The following is a 26,873-nucleotide window of genomic DNA, read 5'->3' as shown; positions in this document are numbered from 1 at the left end:
AGGAGAAGGAAATAAAGGGTATTCAATTAGGAAAAGAGGAAGTCAAATTGTCCCTGTTTGCAGATGACATGATTGTATATCTAGAAAACCCCATTGTCTCAGCCCAAAATCTCCTTAAGCTGATTAGCAACTTCAGCAAAGTCTCAGGATACAAAATTAATGTACAAAAATCACAAGCATTCTTGTACACCAATAACAGACAAACAGAGAGCCAAATCATGAGTGAACTCCCATTCACAATTGCTTCAAAGAGAATAAAATACCTAGGAATCCAACTTACAAGGGATGTGAAGGACCTCTTCAAGGAGAACTACAAACCACTGCTCAATGAAATAAAAGAGGATACAAACAAATGGAAGAACATTCCATGCTCATGGGTTGGAAGAATCAATATCGTGAAAATGGCCATACTGCCCAAGGTAATTTATAGATTCAATGCCATCCCCATCAAGCTACCAATGACTTTCTTCACAGAATTGGAAAAAACTACTTTAAAGTTCATATGGAACCAAAAAAGAGCCCGCATTGCCAAGTCAATCCTAAGCCAAAAGGACAAAGCTGGAGGCATCACGCTTCCTGACTTTGAACTATACTACAAGGTTACAGTAACCAAAACAGCATGGTACTGGTACCACAACAGAGACATAGATCAATGGAACAGAACAGAGCCCTCAGAAATGATGCCGCATAGCTACAACTATCTGATCTTTGACAAACCTGACAAAAACAAGAAATGGAGAAAGGATTCCCTATTTAATAAATGGTGCTGGGAAAACTGGCTAGCCATATGTAGAAAGCTGAAACTGGATCCCTTCCTTACACCTTATACAAAAATTAATTCAAGATGGATTAAAGACTTATATGTTAGACCCAAAACCATTAAAATCCTACAAGAAAACCTAGGCAATACCATTCAGGACATAGGCGTGGGCAAGGACTTCATGTCTAAAACACCAAAAGCAATGGCAACAGAAGCCAAAATCGACAAATGGGATCTCATTAAACTAAAGAGCTTCTGCACAGCAAAAGAAACTATCATCAGAGTGAACAGGCAACCTACAGAATGGGAGAAAATTTTTGCAACCTACTCATCTGACAAAGGGCTAATACCCAGAATCTACAATGAACTCAAACAAATTTACAAGAAAAAAACAAACAACCCCATCAAAAAGTGGGCAGAGGACATGAACAGACACTTCTCACAAAAAACACATGAAGAAATTCATCATCATGGCCATCAGAGAATGCAATCAAAACCACAGTGAAGAATGGCCATCATTAAAAAATCAGGAGTGCTGGAGAGGATGTGGAGAAATAGGAACACTTTTACACTGTTGGTGGGACTGTAAACTAGTTCAACCATTGTGGAAGTCAGTGTGGCGATTCCTCAGGGATCTAGAACTAGAAATACCATTTGACCCAGCCATCCCATTACTGGGTATATACCCAAAGGACTATAAATCATGCTGCTATAAAGACACATGCACACGTATGTTTATTGCGGCACTATTCACAATAGCAAAGAGTTGGAACCAACCCAAATGTCCAACAACGATAGACTGGATTAAGAAAATGTGGCACATATACACCATGGAATACTGTGCAGCCATAAAAAATGATGAGTTCGTGTCCTTTGTAGGGACATGGATGAAACTGGAAAACATCATTCTCAGTAAACTATCGCAAGGACAAAAAACCAAACACCGCATGTTCTCACTCATAGGTGGGAATTGAACAATGAGAACTCATGGACACAGGAAGGGGAACATCACACTCTGGGGACTGTTGTGGGGTGGGGGGAGGGGGGAGGGACAGCATTAGGAGATACACCTAATGCTAAATGACGAGTTAATGGGTGCAGGAAATCAACATGGCACATGGATACATATGTAACACACCTGCACATTGTGCACATGTACCCTAAAACCCTAAAGTATAATAAAAAAATAAAAAAATAAATAAATTAAAAAAAAAAAAAAAAGAATGGTATGTTGGACTTTGAGGACTTGGGGAAAGAGTAGGGGGTGGCAAGGGACAAAAGACTATGCATTGGGTACAATGTACACTGCTCAGGTTGATGGGTGCCCCCAAATCTCACAAATCACCACTAAAGAACTTATTCATGAAACCAAACACGACCTGTTCCCCAAAAACCTATTGAAATAAAAAAATAAATTTTTTTAAAAAATTTAAAAAATAAAATAACACTGGATAGTAACTCAAATCCACAGGAACAAATGCAAAAAAATATATAAACAAGAAGGTTAGTATAGTAAACACTAAAAATATGTACTTCCTCTTCTTTCTTAGCTTAATTAAAAGGCACAGTATTATATAAATAATTGTAACAACAATTATAACAATGTCTTTAATATATATAGTAGTAATACACCTAATAGTAGTGCAAAAATGTTGAACAGGACTAATGCTGTATGGGAGTAATATTTCTTTACTTCACTGGAATTTGATTAGTATATACTCAAGTAGAATCTAAAATTGACTGTGGTCAGAGCTACACAAATATGTGAACATCTTAAAAAACATTGTATTGAACATTTTACATAGGCATATAGCATGGTAGGTTATTTATTTTGTAAAAATATCTCAGTGAACTTCAGGCAGGATCGTATTTTAAAAGAAAGCAATGAGAGGATACTATGAAGGAGGAAACATGAATGTTACTAGATTGTAAATTACTTTAGCACAGATTCTCTTAACCTTATCTCCCCTAAAATGCTCTTCTCATTGCCTCCCTGCTTATCTAAGAATCTTTGCATACTCACTTGAAATGAACCATTCCTTCTTATGTGTGCTAGTTGGAGTAATAATTGGAGAGGCTATATGACTGCTCATATTCCCTTTTTTTATGTTTCTATATATCTGCTTATGTTCACAAAATATAGCTGTATACTTATGGAAAATACGTTCTTATGTGTCTAGGTTCATTTTGGTAATGATGCCTCAGCTGGTCCATACTTTGGTTTAGATTTCACTGGTGGTATATTTGGGCTTCAAATGTTACACTGTAATACTTAACATTTATTCAAGAGCTGAGACATTTCTTCAGAGCAAAACTTCCACTCTATGGTATCTGGGTCATAATAGGTTTCCAACTTTAGTTATATAGTCTGCTATAAACAACTTTCTTTCACAAAATATTAGGTTCACCAGTTGACCCAAGTCTCCCATTCTAATTGTCCCTGTTCAGTATGAACTCTCCTTTCATAACTTTCCTGTATTTTTCCTGTTATATGACCTAGTCAGTAGTTTTCAAATCTAGCAAAAAATTCAAATCACATAAAAACTCCAGTGGAAAGGAATGCAATCTTAATGCTTATGCTACTACAAGTTTACTTACTTCGCCCTCCCCAGCTACAAAGTCTACAAACTCCAGAAGATATGAAAGTCACATTTTCATATTCCACAAAATATCTAATTATTTTTCTACATTATTGATACATACTTGATTTATAGTTACAAATCTTAGAAATGATATGAAGTCTTTATGAACAAATCAAAGTATTTTGCCCCACAATAACTCTCTGTGACTGTGGAGACCATAGTTTGCAAATTGACCTATTTTTAAAAATGTTATATTTTATCTCACCAGGTACATCCCACAGTAGATAGTGCTCTTGGTGTAAAATGTAAAGTTATATTATCATGATAAACTTTCTAGGATAATTGTAGTTTGCATAAGAGATGCATTATATGGTAAAGTCACTGGTTAAGGAATTATGAAGTGTCCGTTTGTGCATCAATTTTGTCATTATCTTGATGTGGTCTTGTTCAAATCATGAAGCATCTCTGAACTTCAATATAATAGGCTTATATGATTTCTAATAGCCCTTCAAATTCTGTTTTGTGATGCTTACTGCGATAAGACATATTGTGACTCTTCTACTATGATAATAAAAACTCACATGTGCACTACACATGCACACACACACATAAAATGTTTACCTTATAAAATATATTGAAATCTGCTTTATTTCTATAGAGACTAATAAGGAACTCTTAGAAGATGCTATTGGGAGAGGTATAATAAAGGGGTCAATTAAAACACAATTTAAATGTCACCCAGGTAAAAAAAAATTTTTCAAGACTAATATTTATGGTTTATTCATATTCCTGGAGTTAAATTAGTATGAACCTTTAATGACAATAGTACCAATACATTAGTATTATATAGGTGAAATTCTAAATGAATATCCTCCTATAATTAAACACACACACATACTCAGATATGGTAATGTTTACCTTTCAAAATATATTGATATCTGTTTTATTTATATAGAGACTGATAAGGAACACTTGGCAGATGCTATTGGAAGAGGTATAATAAAGGGATCAATCAATGCCCAACTAAAGGGTCACCAAGGTAAGAAAAAGAACTTTTCACATCTAATATTTATGGCTGATTTATATTCCCTGAGTTAAATTAAGTATAGACCTTTAATAACAAAACTACCTATATTATAGTGTTACATAAGTAAAATTATTCATGAATATCCTCCTATAATTAAACACAAACACACACAAGTATGGTAATGATAATCTTACAAAAGATGCTAGCCCTCTCTGTTTTATTTCTGTAGAGACTGATAAGAACTTCTTTGCCTATGTTATTGGAAGAGGTCTAATGAAGGAGTCAACCAAGACACGATTAAAAAGTCACCCAGGTAAGAAAAAACAATTTCAAGACTAATATTTATGGTTTATTTATATTCCTGGAGTTAAATTAAGTGTGGACATTTAATGGCAATAGTACCTATATGTTGGTATTACACAGGTAAAATTCTTCATGAATATCCTTCCATAATTAAACACACCTACACACACACACACACACAGACACACACAGAGGTATGGTAATGTTTACTTTGTAAAATATATTGAAATCTGTTTTATTTCAATAGAGACTGATAAGGAATTCTTGGCAGATGCTATTGGAAGAGGTATAATAATAGGGCCAATCATTACACAACTGAAGAGTCACCGAGGTAAGAGAAAGAATTGTTTAAGTCTAATATTTAGGCTTATTTATATTCCCTGAGTTAAATTAAGTATAGACCTTTAATGACAACAGTACCTGTATCATAGTACTTTCCATAGGAAAAGATGCTATTGGAAGACATATAATAAAGGGACCATCAATGCACAATTAAAGAGTCACCAGGGTAAGAAAAAGAATTTTTGAGTCTAATATTTGTGACCTATTTATGTTCCCTGAGTTAAATTAAGTATAGACCTTTAATGACAACAGTGTCTACATGTTATTATTATATAGGTACCTATATCATTGTGTTACATTGATAAAAATTCTTCATGAATATCCTTCTATAATTAGTTAAACACACATGCATACACATGTATGGTAGTGTTTACCTTATAAAGTATTTTGAAATCTGTTTAATTCTATAGAGACTGATAAAGAACTCTTAAAAGATGCTATTGGAAGAGATACAATAAAGGGACCAATGAATGCAAAATTAAAGAGTCACCAGGGTAAGAAAAAGAATTTTTGAGTCTAATATTTGTGACCTATTTATGTTCCCTGAGTTAAATTAAGTATAGACATTTAATGACAATAGTGCCTACATGTTAGTGTTACATAGGTAAAATTCATCATGAATATCCTTTAATTAAGCTCTAGCATTTACTATCAGTGGAACATTAGCATATTATTGGTTTTAAAACTCATCCATTTGAAAAGTAATGCATAAAAATTCAGTGTTATAGTTACCTTAGAGTCGTCTCAGTGTAGGCATTTCCAAAGCTATTCTACTAACTTTTGTTTCTGAAAAGTGGTGTTTAATTAGCAAAAGCAGAAAAGCAAAAACATAAAGGCTAGCTGAAGACTGAGATGACAAGAGGAGTATAACACATAATTATTTCACTGGTTATCCATTCCCTCTGTTTGATAAAAATGTCAGGCAAATTTATAAAATCTCACCTGCAATACAGTACTTTATTTGTGTTACATAATTCAGAGATTACATTACTGGCTTTTGTCTTGGTATAAGGGTGTTATGTAGTTATACAATTTTCTTTGATCTCTGGTGTGATGCAAAAAGAGGCAGACAGCTTAACAGAGAAATAAGGTAAAGAGACACATTCGAAGCCGGCCCTCTGAAACCAATGTTATCCAAGGTACTGGATGCATGTTCAAGGCTCTGCCCCTTGGAGAGCAGCAGTAGCACTTCACACTACAGGCAAGAGACTTTAGTACAATAGACCAGTCAGATCGCTATGCAAATAAATAAGGAGAGAACAATGACAAGCCCCAGATAGAGGAGGAGGAAATCAGTATCTGGAGATGCTACAATATACTATGGAAACTGTCAACTCTTGAGCAAAAATTATTAACATGCAAAGAAACAGTGAAGTGTGACCTGCACCAGGGAAAAGGGCATGCCACAGTAATTGTTCGTGAAGTCCCAGGTGTTGGACCTAGCCAAAGAAACCTCAAAGCACTTATTATAAGTGTGTTCTTAGAGTTAAAGGAAATTATTCTTAAGGAAGAAAAGGAAGGTAACAGAGATATCAGCAAATAATATGGAAATTTCAAAAGATAACACGGCAAAACCCTGTCTCTACAAAAAATACAAAAATTAGCCAGGCATGGTGTTGCACACCTGTAGTCCCAGCTACTTGGAGAGGCCAAGGCGGGGGGACCACTTGAGCCCAGGAGGTTGAAGCTGCAGTGAGCCATGTTCACACCTCTGCACTCCAGCCTGAGTGACAGAACAAGATCCTGTCTCTAAAAAAAAAGGAAAAGAAAAGAAAAAGAAATTTCAAAGGAAAAAAGAACTAAAATACATATGTAACATAAATGGATACCTTACAAAGTGTTTTGAAATGTGTTTTATGTCTATAGAGACTGATGTAGAACCCTTGACAAATGCCATTGGTTCAAGTAAAACAATTGGTGAGATAAAGACACAACTAAGGACTCACTATGGTAAGAATAATAATTTTAAGTCTAATATTTACAGTTTAGTTATCTTCTCTGGGGTTTAAGTATGAATCTTTAATGATAACAGTACCTATATGTTAATATTTCATGGGCAAATGTCTTCATGAATTTTCTCATATAATTAAACTCTCGTATTATCAATGGGAAATTAGCTAGAAAGTTTTAAAACTTCTAGACAATGATTTTAAAAAATATGAGGTTTATAATTCTCTGTTTAAATAAATGTTTTCTACAATAATCCATGTTACTTTTATAGCAATAGGATTTATGAAAAATAAATCTAATAAACATTGGTTCAATTGGGGCAGGGGGGATCCAGTAGCTTATACATAGACCTCTGACCTCCAAAACTATCTTTCTAAATGTATCCTTTTAAATGTAGACTACGGATCAATTATAGAAATGAACATTTGGTCAAAGTAAAATGAAGTTGGGATAAAGGTTGAAATTAAGGAAGATACTGTCACAGAATGCAGAACAAAGACAAGAAAGAGAAAATGATAAGAGACTACACAGAAATTTAAGTAATAGACAAGTGGCCATTTAATCAAATGTGGGAAGAAAAATTACCAAGGCAGAAATAAAGACAAATACATGGACTTGGGGATTAGTGTGTGAATAGTCAAGAGTATTCATGCACTTTTTCTTTTAAAATTTTATTTTAGATGTGAACTTATTTAAAAACAAAGATATGTCCATACAACGTCAAGAAGGTATCTTTACTAGGAGCATTACACCAAGTAAATTCCCAACAAAAGTGATCAATTTATCACTCTTTGAAAATAAAGGTAAAGAATTATATGAAGATATGAATTCAGTATCTAATTACCTAGTTTAAAGTATGCTTTTTCATTTACTCTTTTTGCATCTTACTTTTTTTTCAGAAATATCTTAGGAAAATTCTTACAAGCGTAAAAATAAAATGGTTTTAATTCATCCTTTTTATTGGCAGCATGATACTTCATAGTAAGAACACTTTATTCAATCATTCTACTAAACAGCATTGACTTTTTAGGGTTGAGATTTGTTATTAAAGTATACATGGATTTTTATTGTTAAATGATATTTCCAGATTGCTTTCCTAAAGGGCAATTAAAATTAACATTTTCATCAGCAATCTTTGGGGAAAATTCTCTTCTGTGTGTAACTGTCTGCAATATGGATTGCTGGGTTTTTTTTTTTTTCATTTGTACCCATCTGAAAGTTACTAAATTATATCTCACTCTTATTTTAATTTTTATTTTCATATTTGTTAGTGTTTTACTACTCCATATCTACCCTAAGACTTAAAAAAGCATAAAACAGTAACCACTTAGGTAACTGATGATTGTCTTGGCTGGGCTAACTTGTGCATTTTTGGTCAAATTATCAATTCACCCACATGTATAGCAGTTGGCTGGCTGTTGTTTGAGACAATGGTGTATAGAGTGGGCCCATTCAGTAAATAGAAACTTCACTGGTTGTTCAAAAAGAAAGCAAGAGGGACCAGCGCGGTGGCTCACGCCTGTAATCCCAGCCCTTTGGGAGGCTGAGGCAGGCAGATCATGAGGTCAAGAGATAGAGACCATCCTGGCCAACATGGTGAAACCCTGTCTCTACTAAAAATACAAAAATTACCTGGGCATGGTGGCACACGCCTGTAGTCCCAGCTACTTGGGAGGCTGAGGCAGGAGAATCGCTTGAATCCAGGAGGTGGAGGTTGCAGTGAGCCGAGATCACGCCACTGCACTCCAGCATGGCGAAAGAGCAAGACTCCATCTCAAATAAATAAATAAATAAATAAATAAATAAATAAATAAATAAATAAAAGAGAAAGCAAGAATGTAAAAAGTAGATGACTAAGTATAAAGTTGTTAACTTGGTAACTGAAAGTATTAAAAGAATTCTAAGGTTACATGGAGGAAGCAATTACAGAAAGAAATTGCCATACCCAAAACTGAAGGAGACCTCTGCATAGGGTATAGATTGGATGATGCTAGTGTCCCTGATTCTGCAGGCAGGACCTTGGATCCATACTTCTGAAGGGGTGGGCACTGGCCATCTACTGCTAGTTTCTAAGTGGGGAGGAATAATAAAACTGGTTCTGCAAATGGTGGAAAAAAATGCAAACTCTTTGTTGCCATGGGAGGAATTGCTACTTTTGGGATAAGGAAACAATACCAGGATGTTCTTCACAGAAACTGAAAAGAGACAGGAAGCTCTCAAAGCCCACCAGGAACAAAATGAGAAGAACAAGTCTGTCCTTTTTCCTCCAAATTTGGAGGTTTCCTCTATCTATCCTATCTTGCACGGCCTACCTTGGAGTCACTTTGCAAAGCAAAAATGTGGTCTGCAGAATCCCAGATCCAGTATCATAAAGCAGAATGTAGAAGGGTGGTTTGGCGGCTAAACTTAATAACTGGCCCAGGAGGTGACTTGGCTGCACGTTTCTCATCATCCAACCAACTAACTAGGAGTCTTCAAGTTCTAAGAGCAGCATGAGGGCAAGCCTCAATGTATGAGCAGTTTTGAAGACTCTGCTCACATTCGTTTACTTTTGTCATATTCACCAAAGTCATATAACTAGGACCAGAGTTAGTATGGAAGAACATCAGTACAAGTAGGCAAGAACACAGAGACCATCACTGAAATCAATCCACCACAGTGTTCTTGCTGATTGAGAATATTCATGGCCCTCCCACATGCAAAATAGAATCAGCTCTTCCCAGGACCCCACAAATTCTTATCCGATTTTGGCATCAGTGCCACAGACCACGATATTGTGATATATAATCATTTTCAGAGGCAGCTTCTATGATATGGCTTCTTTTGATACAGAGATTTTTTTTTGAAATGTCACTTGTCTCTCACAACACACATACACACACACACACACACACAATGTAACAGTGGTGAGACAGGGACAGAGCACAGAAGACACTCCCATTAACAAAAAGCAGGGAGAAATGAAGGCAAATATGGCAGTCAGTAATCCATACAATAAGGTCACCTATTTCACCCTTCAATAGCATTATAATTTTCTCAGTAAAAATATACATGAAAAAATAAATGAACCAGGATATTGGAGGACACCAGAATGGAATGCAGACTGGGGCAAATGGAATTGATCATTTCTAGTCTCTGTTTTCTTTATTTCTGCTTTGATCTTTATTTTTTTTCTTCTGGTAGATTTATGCTTAGTTCTGCTTTTACTACTTCTGTGAAGTGTAATTTTAGGTTGTTTATTTGATTCTTCTTTTATGATGTAGACATTTAATGCTATAAACTTTCCTCTTAGGACTACTTTTGTCGCATCCCAGAAGTTTTTGTATGTTATGTTTTTATTTTCTTTTATCTGTAGATATATTTAAATTTCCCTTTTTAATTTCCTTCTTGACACAATAGTTCTTCAGGAGCATATTGTTTAATGTTTCAAAGATTTATTAATTTTCTTTTTATTCTCCTGTTACTGATATCTAGTTGATATTTGATGTAATTTTGATCTTACATTGTTAAGACCTCTTTTGTGGCCTAACATATGATCTATTCTGGAGAATGTTCTTTGTGCACTTGAGAAGAATGTGTATCCTGTTACTGTTGGATAGAACATTGTGTAATCGTCTGATAAATATGCTTTATCTTATGTGTAGTTCAAGTCCAGTGTTTATTTATTTTCTATCTGGATGACCTGTCTCTTGTTCAATAGTAGGGGATATTGAAATTTTGTTGCAGTCTATGTATCCTTCCAGTTTTTTTAAATGATTGCTTTATATACTTAGATGCTTTGATGTTGTGTGCATATATACTATGTGAGTATTAAAAATAATTACAAATGTCATCTATTGTATGGCTAACGTATTTTCCAAATTTTTCTAGAGGAAACTTATGAGTACTCTTCACCCTATGTGATTGCACCTTCAAAAGCAATTTATAGAACATATAGGGCTGGTTCAAGCTTTTCTAAAGACATCCACCTTCCTTTACTGAATCAACTCCCTTCAGGTAATTTTTAATATTTTTAGTGTACAGTGTGATTTTTAAAATAAAGCTATAACTAAATGTAAATAACCAAGTTGTAATAGCTTTAGTCATATAACAGTTTGGCAAAACATAAATGAAAGTAAATTGTGAGTTAAGTTTGTCTAACATTTGTTCATTCTTAGCAATGAGTAGTGTCCCTGGCATTTCTCTTCCTCTTCTCTATTATGACTAAATTGGGGCTCCGTTTCTGTTCTCCACCTTGTTGTCTTGTTCACGACTGTAGATTTTGTGGATGACTGAGATAAACTCATTTTATAATCTCTTTCTTATATTTATATATCCCTCTTTTATTGAACCCCAGGGAGAGCATACAATAGAAAGACAACATAAGGATAGGTGAGAAGAAAAATAAATCATATGTTTAGTTTTTCCCTTCCCTTCATTATCATCTACCTAGGCTTTTAACTCCATTAATATCTAAGAACTAAGATTCGATTCTTATCTATCACTCCAGAGGCATCATTATATAATTATCACCCTAGTACATTTTCTACAGTTAATTGAGTTTGAATTTTTTTATTTTTCATTTTTTTATAAACAGAGTCTTGCTCTGTCGCCCAGGCTGGAGTGCAGTGGCATGATCTCGGCTCACTGCAACCTCCGCCTTCTGGGTTCAAGTAATTCTCCCGCCTCAGCCTCCTGAGAGTTTGAACCTTTTAAAGAATGTAAATGATTTTTCTTTGATTTATTCTGTGCTCTAAAATAAATATCCGTGGCACTTTCTTTTTTTTTTTAATTATTATTATACTTTAGGTTTTAGGGTACATGTGCATAATGTGCAGGTTTGTTACATATGTATCCATGTGCCATGTTGATTTCCTGCACCCATTAACTCGTCATTTAGCATTAGGTATATCTCCTAATGCTGTCCCTCCCCCTTCCCCCAACCCCACAACAGTCCCCGGGGTGTGATGTTCCCCTTCCTGTGTCCATGAGTTCTCATTGTTCAATTCCCACCTATGAGTGAGAACATGCGGTGTTTGGTTTTTTGTCCTTGTGATAGTTTACTGAGAATGATGTTTTCCAGTTTCATCCATGTCCCTACAAAGGACATGAACTCATCATTTTTTGTGGCTGCATAGTATTCCATGGTGTATATGTGCCACATTTTCTTAATCCAGTCTATCGTTGTTGGACATTTGGGTTGGTTCCAATTCTTTGCTATTGTGAATAGTGCTGCAATAAACATACGTGTGCATGTGTCTTTATAGCAGCATGATTTATAGTCCTTTGGGTATATACCCAGTAATGGGATGGCTGGGTCAAATGGTATTTCTAGTTCTAGATCCCTGAGGAATCGCCACACTGACTTCCACAATGGTTGAACTAGTTTACAGTCCCACCAACAGTGTAAAAGTGTTCCTATTTCTCCACATCCTCTCCAGCACCTGTTGTTTCCTGATTTTTTAATGATGGCCATTCTAACTGGTGTGAGATGGTATCTCACTGTGGTTTTGATTTGCATTTCTCTGATGACCAGTGATGATGAGCATTTCTTCATGTGTTTTTTGGCTGCATAAACGTCTTCTTTTGAGAAGTGTCTGTTCATGTCCTTTGCCCACTTTTTGATGGAGTCGTTTGTTTTTTTCTTGTAAATTTGTTTGAGTTCATTGTAGATTCTCGATATTAGCCCTTTGTCAGATGAGTAGGTTGCAAAAATTTTCTCCCATTCTGTAGGTTGCCTGTTCACTCTGATAGTAGTTTCTTTTGCTGGGCAAGGACTTCATGTCTAAAACACCAAAAGCAATGGCAACGAAAGCCAAAATTGACAAATGGGATCTAATTAAACTAAAGAGCTTCTGCACATCCGTGGCACTTTCTATCCATAAAGGTTCTAAGTAAGAAATCAATAGGAAATGCAGAAAGTTGACTATTACTTTTATTTTATTTTTTTACTACATGCAATATAAAAGGAAAAAGAAAACAGTAAAAAGATATTTGGACTTGCTTCTGGAAAAGCAAATGAATGTAAGCAAAGAAAGTGAAATCCATTTTCTTTCCCAGTGAGCTAGAAGAAAAAATGGTCAGAAATTATATATGACAAAAGAGGAAAGTTTAAAATAATAAGCAAAATCCTGGGCTTCAGTGGATACAAAATAAAGTTGACAAGATAGGCTAGGACTCAAAAGGAGAGTTTTGTTGCTTGGAACTCGTAGCTTTTTATAGCTTCTCAAGCTGGGTTCATCATTGTTCATTGTATTTTAGATAAATGTAATTGATCTGGGGTTCAGATCACTTGTTAATTCATATCACCTACAACACTGCTTTTCATTAATGTAGCTCCTGGTTTTTCCTATAATTTGGGTTTTTTTTTCTAAGCCCAAGTCTTTTATTTGATGAATATACTAATTATAAGCAGTAATAATAATGCTTAAAGAAAACAAAGAGGAGAATAAAATTAATAAATGGTCTAAGTCTATTATCTATACTTTTGCTTTATGATTAGAGAGCAATAATAATGGTCTTCTGTTATGGATTGAATGAAAACTATAATAGCATAAAATATTTTAAAATTTTTCATGAAAGCATTTGGCCTTTGAATCTAAAAATAATGGCAGATATACATTTTTCAAGCAAACACTTGCCTTAAGGAATGGAAGAACTGCATGTTTCATTTCTGTGCAAAAAATATACTGAGCAAAGTCAACATATTAATGTAAAATTTTACTCACTAACTTTGAGAAAGTACCATTCAAATGTTTCACCTTCTGCTTTTAATGTCAGCACTTTTCCTCCAAATAAGCAGGTGTTGAAACTAGTTTTAATTATATAGTTTTGTTTTTAGCAGTGTTCAAAACATGTATCTTTACAATTGCATTTCTAGTATCTCCTCCTCAATTATAGCACTAGATTTCTCATTGTGGGACTATAAACTTCTTTTTAAATAAAATGATATAATGTTTCATATCGAGATAAAAACTTTATCTAAAAATTTGCATTTTAATTATTCACATTTTTTACTGTCCTGCAAAAAAGCTCGTTCTCTGACATTTTAATCTATGACCTTTCTAGTCTTTATTTGTTTTCATATTTTTTACTTTTATTTCAGATTCATGGGGTACGTGAGCAGGTTTGTTACACGGGTATATTGCATGACATTGAGGTTTGGGATATGACTGGTCCCATCACCCAGGCAGTGAGCACAGTGCCCAATAGGCAGTTTTTCAGCCCGTGACCCTCTCTCTCTCCCCACTAGGGATCTCCAGTTTATTGTTCCCATATTTATGTCCATGCTTTCCCAAGGTTTAACACCTTCTTGTAAGTGAAAACATGTGGTATTTGGTTTTCTGATCTTATGTTAATTTGCTTTAGTCTTTCTTTTTCTTGATTTGTACTCTTATAATGCACTCTTATAAATATCAAACACCAGGCAAGAAAAAAATCAGAGAGAAAATATTTGTGTCAGGTAAGCTGCTTTATCTAAATTACTGAAAAAAAGTTGTAAGGAAACTGTGTTTTAGAAGACTAAGATTTATTTTAACATTTTAAAAATTGAAATTACTTAATTTACCACATAATTTAATAACACTGTTCTCCTTTTTTTAGGGCATTCGAAAGTTGTTACCTTACACCAAAAAACTATTGAATTTACTCTGCCTACTGTGACCAATACAATTGGAAAACCTGCCTATAAAGGTAAAAGAATCACTACAATACAGACATATGAAATAAAACTTTATGCTATATTCTCATTGTCTCTATTTACCAACCTCAAACCTCTGGGCTTCCTCCTTCAAACAACCAATCTTATGAGTGAGGCATAGTTTCCCAAACCTTTCTTCAAACAAGTAAAAATATATATGTAAACAGTGGTTTGTGGTTCTGAATAACCACAGGCTTATATGCTTATATCCTCCTCACTTTTGACCCAGGTAAATTGATAGAAATTTCTTTCATCTGTCACATTTTTAAGCTGCTGCATGATATTCTATGATGTGAATGCGTCCTAATTTATTCAACGATTCCTCTACAGAATAACATTTTATCATCGTTTTTTGCCACTACAAGCAATGGTGCAATAAATACCATTGTTCATATATATTTATATCACAGTGATTGCATTTCTATAAAAAAGAACATGTAAGTGAGGTTGGTGCAATAAAGGTATATATCATTTTAATTTTAATAGATATTAGCAAACGTTTCAAATTACTATAGCTAATAGTTCTGCTAGTAAATGCATAAAATGCCTATTTCCAAGCACCTAAGCCAGAACTAGACTTTTCATGCATTGGAAATATTAAGAATATTAAATAATATTGTTAAGATGTCAGTACCATTCAAAGTGATCTAAGGATTCAGTGCAATCTCTATTGAAATCCCAAATACTTTTTTTATAGAAAAATGTAAGTTTGTTTTTTTTTAAATTCATACAGAATCTTAAGGCAGCAGTCCCCAACCCTTTTGACAGCAGGGACTGGTTTCGTGGAAGACAATTTTTCCATGGAATGGTGGTAGGGGAATGATTTTAGGATGATTCAGGAGCATTACATTTATTGTGCACTTTATTTCTATTATTATTACACTGTAATATATAATGAAATAATTATAAAATTCACCATAATGTAGGATCAGGGGTAGCCCTAAGCTTGTTTTCCTGAAACTAGGTGATCCCATCTGGGGGTGATGGGAGACAGTGATGATTATCAGGTATTAGATTCTCATAAGGAGCACACAACCTAGATCCCTCTCATACGCAGTTCACAATAGAGTTTGTGTTCCTTTGAGAATCTAATGCTGCCACTGATCTGACAGGAGGCAGAGATCAAGTGGTAATGCCAGCAATGAGGAACAGCTGTAAATACAGATGAAGCTTCCCTTGCTCACCCACTGCTCACCTCCTGCTGTGTGGCCCAGTTCCTAACAGGCCACGGACCAGGAGTTGGAGACCCTGTCCCTATAAGGGACCTGATAGTCAAAATAATCTTGACAAAGAACAAAATTGAAAGACTTACACTTCATAATTTCAAAACTTACTGCAAAACTACAATAACCAAAACAGTATGGTACTGGCCTAAAGACAAACACATAGTTTGATGGAATAGGATAGAGAGCTGAGAAATAAACCCTCACATATACAGTCAAATGATTTTTTACAAGAGTGCTAAGACTAATCGGTATGGAAAAAAATAGTCTTTACAACATATGATGCTGAGAAAACTAGATATCCACATGCAAAACAATGATGTTGTGCCCTTATCTTACACATACAAAAATTAACTCAAAGTAAACTGAAAACCTAAAACTAAGAGCTATGCTTTAAAACTGTTAGAAGAAAACATAGGAGAAAACCATATATTGGATTTGGCAATGACTTCTTGTATGATACCAAACACACTGTCCAAAAAAAATAGACATGTTAGAATTTATCAAAATTAAAAACTTTCAGTCATCAATGGAAAATATCAAGAGTAAAAAGGCAAACCACGGAATGGGAGAAAATATTTTTAAATCACATATCTGATAAGGTATTAATAATCCAGAATATGTAGAGACCTCCTACAACTCAATCACAACAACAGAACTCAATTTTAAAATAGGCATAGGCCAGCCTCCTAGAGAAACACTAATCTGATCTGATCACCCTACCCTCTGGACTGAACATGCACAGCACCCTGCCTCCCTGGATTGGGAAAGCCCTCTAGAGCCTGAGTTGCTGAGGTGCCCCACCTCCCTAGGAGTGAAGCCAACATTGCACTGCTGCACACCCCCCAGGGCCAAAGCCACAGATGTGCCCCCATCATTCTTGGACCTTGCTGTCACTGCACCTGACCTCACAGAGCCTGCACCACTGCTGTGTCCCATTACTCCAGGGCTTAGAGTTCTTGGTGCATGAATTGCCACTGTGTCCTATTGGTTCTGTAGCCTCAATTGCAACTGTACCCTGCTCACTGGGGCCTAAACCTCTGGAAAACCTCTTACTTCCCAGAGCCATGCCATTGCTGAACCCTAACGCCCAGGATGAGTCACCAACATGCCTGATCCTGGGCCTGAGATACTGGGAAGTGCCTCAGAGTCACAGTACTTGGCCTTGTGGGAGAGCTGCATCACCCATACCTAAAAGAATAAACCTGGACCTACACCACAGGTGCCCTGGCAGTTCAACAAGACACTGACCCCAGACCCCAGCTCCACAGCCACTCTGAGCACCTGTTCCCTGTAACACAGCACTGCTTGGCTGCCTCTGGCCTCTGTCAGGCTCAACACCAAGAGAGATGCCTTCAGGTAAATCTACTACTATGGGGAAACTAGAACAGAAGGATCTTTAAAGTCCTTTAAACTGAGAAATGGACGCCACTACTGTGCCTACCCAGAACAAGAGCCACTGCACTTTGCCCAACTAATACCTGCAGACAATATCTGCAGGTGACAGTCTCCCCAAGGAAGCCACTATAAAAACAAAAATTAGCAAATAGAACTTAATTAAACTAAAGACCTTCGGCACTTTCCATCCAACAGCAGCAGAACATACATTTTTTTCTAGTGCACATGGAACATTCTTAAGGATAGACCATATATTAGGCCATAAAACAAGTCTTAACAAATTCAAGAAGATCAAGAATATACCTAATACTATTTCTGAAAACAATGGTATGAAATTAGAAATTAAAAACAAAAGGAATCTTGAAAATTTACAAATATGTAGAAATTTTAAAACATGCTCCTGAACAACCAACCAGTAGGTCAAAGAAGAAATCAAAAGCAATACTTAAAAATATATTGAGACAAATGACAATAGAATCACAACGTATCAAAATCTATGGGAAGCAACAAAAGTAATTCTAAGAGGGAAGATTATAGCAATAAATGACCACATTATTAAAGAAGAAAGATTCCAAATAAATAGTCTAATGTTATGCCTCAAGGAGTTGGAAAAAGAAAAACAAGCCAAAGTTTGCAGAAAGAAAGAAATAATAAAGATTAGACCAGAATTAAATCCAATAGAGAATAGAAAAACTATAGAAAAAAAATCAATAAAACCAAGAGTTGCTTTTTTTGAAAAAAATAAAATAGACAAAATTCTTCCTAGGCAAACTAAGAAAAGAAGAGAAAAACTCAAATAAAATCAGAAATGAAAATGAAGACATTATAGTAGATACCAAAGAAATTAAAAGGATCATAAGAGACTAATATGAAAAACTATATGCCAACAAATTGGATAACCTAAAGGAAATGAATAAATTTCTCAAAAAATATAAGCTACCAAGATCAAATCAGGAAGAAATAAAAAGCTTAGACAAACAAATACCAAATAAAAAGGTTGAATAAGTAATTAAAAGCGTCACAACCTTTTGAGGTGGCTTCACAACTTCACACCTTCACATTTGAATCCTACGAAACATTCACAGAAGAATTATCAGTGCTTCTTAAACTCTTCCAAAAAAAAATAGCACTAGAAGGAGTATTTTCAAACACTTTTTATGAGGCCAGCATCACCTCGAGACGTAAGCCAAAGAAAGACACCATAGGAGAAGAAAACTACAGAGCAATATCTCTGATGAACATTGATGCAAAAATGCTCAATTAAACATTATCAAACTGAATTCAACAACAACAATTGGACATTATCAAACTTAATTGAAAACAACAACAAAATTGAACATCATGAGCAAGTGGAATTTATTGCTGACATGTAGGGCTGGTTGATCATGGGTAAATTAGTCAATATGATACATCACATTCATAGGATAATCTCAGATGATCCCCCATGATGATCCCAGTTGACACAGAAAAAGCATTTGACAAAGTTCAGCATTCTTTCTTTATTGAAACTTTTAATAGTATAGGTATAGAAGGAAAGTTCCTCAACATAACAAAGGCCATCTATGAAAAATCCACAGCTGATGGAGGACTATTTTCCAAGCAAATGGAAAGCAAAAAAAAAAAAAAAAAACAGGGATTGCAATCTTAGTCTCTGATAAAACAGACTTTAAACCAACAAAGATCAAAAGAGACAAGGGCATTACATAATGGTAAAAGGATCAATGCAACAAAAAGAGCTAACTATCCTAAATATATGTGCATCCAATACAGGAGCACCCAGATTCATAAAGAAAGTTCTTAGAGACCTACAAAGAGACTTAGACTCCCACACAATAATAGTGGGAGACTTTAACACCCCCGTGTCAATATTAGACAGATCAATGAGAGACAGAACATTAACAAGGATATCCAGGACTTGAACTCAGCTCTGGACCAAGCAGACCTAATAGACATCTACAGAACTCTCCACCCCAAATCAACAGAACATACACTTTTCTCAGCACCACATTGCACTTATTCTAAAATTGACCAATTAATTGGAAGTAAAGCACTCCTTAGAAAATGCAAAATAAGGGAAATCATAACAAATAGTCTCTCAGACCACAGTGCAATCAAATTAGAACTCAGGATTAAGAAACTCACTCAAAACCACACAACTACGTAGAAACCGAACAACCTGCTCCTGAATGACTACTGGGTAAATAACGAAATGAAGGCAGAAATAAAGATGTTCTTTGAAACCAATGAGAACAAAGACAGAGCACACCAGAACCTCTGGGACACATTTAAAGCAGTGTGTAGAAGGAAATTTATAGCACTAAATGCCCACAAGAGAAGGCAGAGAAGATCTAAAATTGACACCCTAACATCACAATTAAAAGAACTAGAGAAGCAAGAGCGAACAAATCCAAAAGCTAGCAGAAGACAAGAAATAACTAAGATCAGAGCAGAACTGAAGGAGAGACATGAAAAACCCCTCAAAAAACCAGTGAATCCAGGAGTTGGTTTTCTTGAAAAGATCAACAAAATAAATAGACCACTAGCCAGACTAATAAAAAAGAAAAGAGAGAAGAATCAAATAGATGCAATAAAAAATGATAAAGGGGATATCACTACCGATCCCACAGAAATACAAACTACCATCAGAGAATACTATAAACACCACTATGCAAATTAACTAGAAAATCTAGAAGAAATGGATAAATTCCTGTACACATACACCCTCCCAAGACTAAACCAGGAAGAGTTTGAATCCCTGAACAGACCAATAACAAGTTCTGAAATTGAGGCAGCAATTAACAGCCTACCAACCAAAAAAAGTCCAGGACCAGATGGGTTCACAGCCAAATTCTACCAGAGGTACGAAGAGGAGCTGGTACCATTCCTTCTGAAACTATTCCAAACAATAGAAAAAGAGAGTATCCTCCCTAACTTATTTTATGAGGCCAGCATCATCCTGATACCAAAACCTGGCAGAGACAATAGAAAAAAAGAAAATTTCAGTCCAATATCCCTGATGAACATCGATGCAAAAATCCTCAATAAAATACTAGCAAACCAAATCCAGCAGCACATCAAAAAGCTTATCCACCACGATTAAGCCAGCTTCATCCCTGGGATGCAAGGCTGGTTCAGCATACACAAATCAATAAACGCAATCCATCACACAAACAGAACCAATGACAAAAACCATATGATTATCTCAATAGAAGCAAAAAAGGCCTTTGACAAAATTCAACAGCCCTTCATGTTAAAAACTCTCAATAAACTAGGCATTGATTGAATGTATCTCAAAATAATAAGAGCTATTTATGACAAACCTACAGCCAGTATCACACTGAATGGGCAAAAACTGGAAGCATTCCCTTTGAAAACCGGCACAAGACAAGGATGCCCTCTCTCACCACTCCTATTCAACATAGTGTTGGAAGTTCTGGCCAGGGCAATCAGGCAAGAGAAAGAAATAAAGGGTATTCACTTAGGAAAAGAGGAAGTCAAATTGTCTCTGTTTGCAGATGACATGATTGTATATTTAGAAAACCCCATCATCTCGGCCCCAAATCTCCTTAAGCTGATAAGCAACTTCAGCAAAGTCTCAGGATAAAAAAGCAATGTGCAAAAATCACAAGCATTCCTATATACCAATAACAGACAAACAGAGAGCCAAACCATGAGTGAACTCCCATTCACAATTGCTACAAAGAGAACAAAATACCTAGGAATCCAACTTACAAGGGATGTGAAGGACCTCTTCAAGGAGAACTACAAACCACTGCTCAAGGAAATAAGAGAGGACATAAATAAATGGAAAAACATTCCATGCTCATGGATAGGAAGAATCAATATCGTGAAAATGGCCATACTGCCCAAAGGAATTTATAGATTCAATGCTGTCCCAATCAAGCTACCATTGACTTTCTTCACAGAATTGTAAAAAACTACTTTAAATTTCATATGGAACCAAAAGAGCCTGCATAGCCAAGACAATCATAAGCAAAAAAAAAAAAAGAAAGCTGAAGGCATCATGCTACCTGACTTCAAACTATACTACAAGGCCACAGTAACCCAAACAGCATGTTACTGGTACCAAAACAGATATATAGACCAATGGAACAGAACAGAGGCCTCAGAAATAATGCCACACGTGTAGAACCATCTGATCTTTGACAAACCTGGCAAAAACAAGCAATGGGGAAAGGATTCCCTATTTAATAAATGGTTTTGGGAAAACTGGCTAGCCATATGCAGAAAACTGAAACTGGACCCCTTCCTTACACCTTATATAAAAATTAACTCAAGATGGATTAAAGACTTAAACATAAGACCTAAAACCATAAAAACCCTAGAAGAAAACCTAGGCAGTACCATTCAGGACATAGGCATGGGTAAAGGCTTCATGACTAAAACACCAAAAGCAATTGCAATAAAAGCCAAAATTGACAAATGAGATCTAATTAAGCTAGAGCTTCTGCACAGCAAAAGAAACTATCATCAGAGTGAACAGGCAACCTACAGAATGGGAGAAAATTTTTGCAATCTATCCATCTGACAAAGGGCTAATATCCAGAATCTACAATGAACTGAAACAAATTTACAAGAAAAAAACAACCCCATCAAAAAGTGGGCAAAGGATATGAACAGACACTTCTCAAAAGAAGACGTTTATGCAGCCAACAAACATATGAAAAAATGCTCATCATCACTGGTCATTAGAGAAATGCAAATCAAAACCACAATGAGATACCATCTCACACCAGTTAGAATGGCGATCATTAAAAAGTCAGGAAACAGCAGATGCTGGAGGGGATGTGGAGAAATAGGAACACTTTTACACTGCTGGTGGGACTGTAAATTAGTTCAAACATTGTGGAAGACACTGTGGTGATTCCTCAAGAATCTAGAACTATAAATACCGTTTGACCCAGCAATCCCATTACTGGGTATATACTCCAAGGATTATAAATCATTCTGCTATAAAGACACATGCACATATATGTTTATGGCAGCACTATTTACAATAGCAAAGACTTGGAACCAACCCAAATGCCCATCAGTGATAGACTGGATAAAGAAAATGTGGCACATATACACCATGGAATACTATGCAGCCATAAAAAAGAATGAGTTCACGTCCTTTGCAGGGACATGGATGATGCTGGAAACCATCATTCACAGCAAACTAACACAAGAACAGAAAACCAAACACTGCATGTTCTCACTCATAAGTGGGAGCTGAACAGTGAGAACACATGGACACAGGGAGGGGCACATCACACACTGGGGCTTTTTGGGGGTTGGGGGGCTGGGGGAGGGATAGCATTAGGAGAAATACCTAATGTAGATGAGGGGTTGATGGGTGCAGCAAGCCACGTGTATACCTATGTAACAAACCTGCACGTTCTGCACATGTACCCCAGAACTTAAGGTATAATAATAAAAAAAAACCCCACAGCTAACATCATAATCAACAGAGAACACCTTAAAACTTTTTCACTAAGATCAGCTACAAGGCAGGAATGTCCACTCTCACCAGTTCTATTTGTTCAACACAGTACTAGAAGTACTATCAAGGACAATCAAACAAATTTGGATTGCAACCAAATCAGAAAGAAAAATACTCTGTTTGAAGACAACATGATCGTATATATAGGAAACCCTAAAGACTCCATTACGTAAGTGCTAACTTTGCAGGATACAAAATCAACATACAAAAATCAGATACATTTCTATAAACAAATAATGACCTAACTGAAAAAGAAACTTTAAAAGAAATAATTTCATTTATGATAGCATAAAAAAGCTAAGCATTAATTTAACCAAGGAGGTGAAAGATTTGCACACTGACAACTAGAAAACATTGATGGAAGAAATTGAAGAAGTCATAAATAAATGGCAAAATATTCTGTGTTCATGGATGGGAATAATTAACATTGTTATGTTCATACTACTCAAAGCAGTAATACAGACTTAACAAAATACCAATAAAAATTCCAATGGTATTATTCACATAAATAGAAAACAGTCCTAAAATTTGTATGAAACCACGAAGAAAAACCCTGAATAGACAAAGCAGTTACAGATAAAAAGTAAAAACAATTGGAGGCATCACATGTCCTGATTTAAAATTATATTTCAAAGCTATAGTAATCAAAGTCGTATGGTAATTGCACAAAAACAGAAACACAGACCAATGGAACAGAGAAACCAGAAAAAAATCCAAATGTTTATGGTAAACTATTTTTTTGTTGTTGAGACAGAGACCTACTTTGTCACTTGGGCTAGAATGCAGTGGCATGATCATAGCTCACTGTCACCTTTAACTCCTGGATTCAAGCAATCCTCCTGCCCCAGCCTTTCAAATTGCTAAGACTACAGGTGCACACCACCACATTCAGCTATTTTTAAAATTTTTTGTAGAGACAGGATCTTGCTACATTGCCAAGGCTGTTCTTGAACTCCCACCACACCAGACCCAATGATCAATTAATTTTTGACAAGGACTCCAGGACTCCAGGTATATGCAATGGGGAAAGAATAGTCTCTTCAATAAATGGTGCTAGGAAAACTGGATTTCCATATGCAAAAAATATAATTGAATTTTTATCTTACACCATACACAAAAATCAACTCAAAATGGATGGGAGACCTAAATGTAAGACCTGAAACTATAAAACTCCTAGAAGAGAACATAGGAGAAAATATCCTTGATGCCGACTTTGGCAGTGATTTTTTTGTATATTATACCAAAAGCTCAGGCTAAAAAATAAAATAAATAAATAAATAAATAAGACTGTGTCAAGTGAAAAACCTTCCACACTGCAAAGAAAACAATTAACAAAATGAAAAGGCAACCTACTGACTGGTAAAAAAAAAAAATTTGCAAACCATATAACTGATGAGGAGCTAATATCCTAATTTTATAAGGAACACTTACAACTCAACAGCACAAAAATAAATCACTTGATTATAAAATGGGCAAAAAATCTATACAGACATTTCTCTGAAGAAGACATAAAAATGGCATCACTAATCCTTAAGGAAATGCAAATCAAAACTACAATGAGATACCACTTCATACTCATTAGGATGGCCATTACTAGAAGAAAAAAGGAGAGGATTGGGGAGAGGAGAGAAAGAAAGAGAATAACAACTGTTGGTAAGGATGTGGAGAAATTCAAATCCTTATATACTGCTGGTAGAAGTGGAAAATGACACAGCCTCTATGGTGAACAGTATGGTGATTTCTCAAAAAATTAACAATAGAATTACCACATGATCCAGTAATTCCACTTTCATTTATATACCCAAAAGAGTAGAACAGGAACAAATATTTGTACACCTGTGTTTATAGCAGCATTTGTCAAAATAGCCAAAAGGTAGAGGAAGCCCAAGTGTCAGCTGATGGATGAATAATTAAGCAAAATGTGGTATATACATACAATGTAATATGATTCAGTTGAATAAAGGAAGGAAATTCCAACACATACTACAACGTGGATGAATCTTGAAGACATTATGCTAAGTGAAATAAGCCAGCCACAAAGAAATAAATATGTATGATCACACTCACCTAAGGTACTTATAGTAGCTAAATTTATAGAGACAAAAAGTAGAATGATGGTTGCCAGGAACTGGGGGTAGGAGATAAGGAATTAATGTTTAATGGGGAGAGTTTCAGTTTTGCAAGATAAAAAACGTTCTGGAGGTAGATGGTAATGATAGTTGCATAGCAGTGTGAATGTGTTTAACGCGACTAAACTGTACACTTAAAAATGGTTAAAATGGTAAACTTTATGTAATGTATGCTTTACTAAAATTTTTAAAATAATTTTAAAAATAAACAATATCTTTTATCTTTAATGAGAATTATTTCTATTTAGTAACAATAGACTTACTATTATTTCTATTTTAATTTCTTCTGTGAATTGCCTACTTCTATTCTTTGCCCATTTTCCTGTTAGTTGCCTTTTTTTGTTTCATAGAAGTTTTTTGTATAATAGGGTTTTAAAAATCTTTTGATTTTTCTATCAATTCAAGTTTACAGAGAAACTGAAAGAATTCTAGAAGGGATTCCAATCCCTTCTAGAATTTATTCAGTTTTATTCTGTGCTTTTTGCTTTATAATGTTTTTTATGTTCATATGTATATGTATGTATTATAAACATTATGTACATATATTTATAAACATGATAAATATTTAATACATAAAACATTTTTTCTGAACTGTAGAGGGGTAACTTAGAGACATAATGTCTCTTTACCCATAAAACTTTAGTATTTCTTAAGAAATGATAATATATCATCACAACACAATTACCAAAAATAGGAAATTTAACATTGACTCAACTTACCATCTAATCCATAATCCATTTTCAAGTTGCATTTGTCATAATAATGTCCTTTATAGATTTTTTTTGGACTCGGATTGAATCTAGGACCATGCACTAAATTTGTGGTGTTTTTTTTAGTCTCTCTTAATCTGGAATAGTTAATTTATATTTCTTTTTGTGTCTTGACCTTCATATTTTTAACACCAGTTAGTCTGTAGAATATTTTTCAATTTGGTTTTATCTGAAGTTTTCTCATGGTTACTTTCAGGTTATACATCTTTGGGAGGAGTATCCCAGCTGTAATGTTGTGTCCTTCTCAATGGGTTATGTTTTTTCAAAATATTATGATGGCAATTTTGATCATTAGATTGTAATGGTGTCTGTTATGTTTCTCTACTGTAAAGTACTTTTTTTTACTTTTATAAGTAATAGGTAATTTGGGAAAGATACTTAGAGACTATGTGAATAGTCTTTAAGAGTGAGACTATTCTAAAGGTGAGACTGTCTATGGGTAAGTTTATCTTTGGGTGAGTTTCCTATAAACTCACCCATTAATTTTTTAAAAAATCTATTGCAATTTTCTAACATGATCATTCTTTTTACCTTTATCAGCTGCCATTCTATTGAAAGAAATAGCTTTTCCTTTTTCTTCCCTCTGCTTCCTTCTCCCTTTTTCTCTCCTTTCCTCACCACCACCTCCTTTTCTTCCTTCTTTTAATTTCATATGAGCAGAGCTCATGGATTTTATTTTGTTCAACTAGTTATAATCCATTGGTACCATTAATTACTTGGATGGCTAATCTCTTTAATCTCTTTTTACCTACATTTTCACAGCTTGTTTTGTCTTTTTTAATAAATTGTTGGCATTAAAAAAACACAGAGTACCCTCAACTATTTTTAAATTGATTTGTTCATTTTCTCAAATAATTAAGTTTTAAGAACACTTTGTATATATTGAATAACAGTTCTTTATCAGATATGTCTTTTGTAAATATTTTCTCTGTGGCTTATTCTCTTTTAATGTTTTTACAGAGCAGACATTTTTCATTTTAATGAAGTCTAGCTTATCAATTATTTCTTTCATGGATTGTGCCTTTGGTGTTATATCTAAAAAGTCATTGACACACCCAAGGACACCTAGATTTGTCATCTAGAAGTTTTATGATTTTGCATTTTCCATTTATGTCAGCCATTGAATAATTCTCTTTTTAAAGAATCCTTGATTTATTTTAATGGAGAATAATATTTAGAAATGAAGATTTGGGTGCTAGATGTGCTCA

The 26,873-nt window shown here is 35.0% G+C and overlaps 1 protein-coding gene across 1 annotated transcript in view; it reads left to right on the top strand.

Moving 5' to 3' along the window:
* The window catches only part of LOC116461863 (coiled-coil domain-containing protein 7-like), a 286,960-nt gene that overhangs the window by 243,726 nt on the left and 16,361 nt on the right, over positions 1-26,873 (top strand). The window contains 10 exon segments of the mRNA XM_058436561.1: positions 4,298-4,381; positions 4,599-4,682; positions 4,920-5,003; positions 5,104-5,151; positions 5,154-5,180; positions 5,425-5,508; positions 6,881-6,964; positions 7,645-7,767; positions 10,835-10,960; positions 14,546-14,635. Coding sequence (XP_058292544.1) covers positions 4,298-4,381; positions 4,599-4,682; positions 4,920-5,003; positions 5,104-5,151; positions 5,154-5,180; positions 5,425-5,508; positions 6,881-6,964; positions 7,645-7,767; positions 10,835-10,960; positions 14,546-14,635 — 834 coding nt within the window.

The sequence above is a fragment of the Hylobates moloch genome, unplaced genomic scaffold, assembly GCF_009828535.3.
Source record: "Hylobates moloch isolate HMO894 unplaced genomic scaffold, HMol_V3 SCAFFOLD_3, whole genome shotgun sequence".
Lineage (NCBI taxonomy): Eukaryota > Metazoa > Chordata > Mammalia > Primates > Hylobatidae > Hylobates > Hylobates moloch.
The sequence above is the reverse complement of the archived record's forward strand: the minus strand, read 5'-3'. Positions and strand labels throughout refer to the sequence as shown.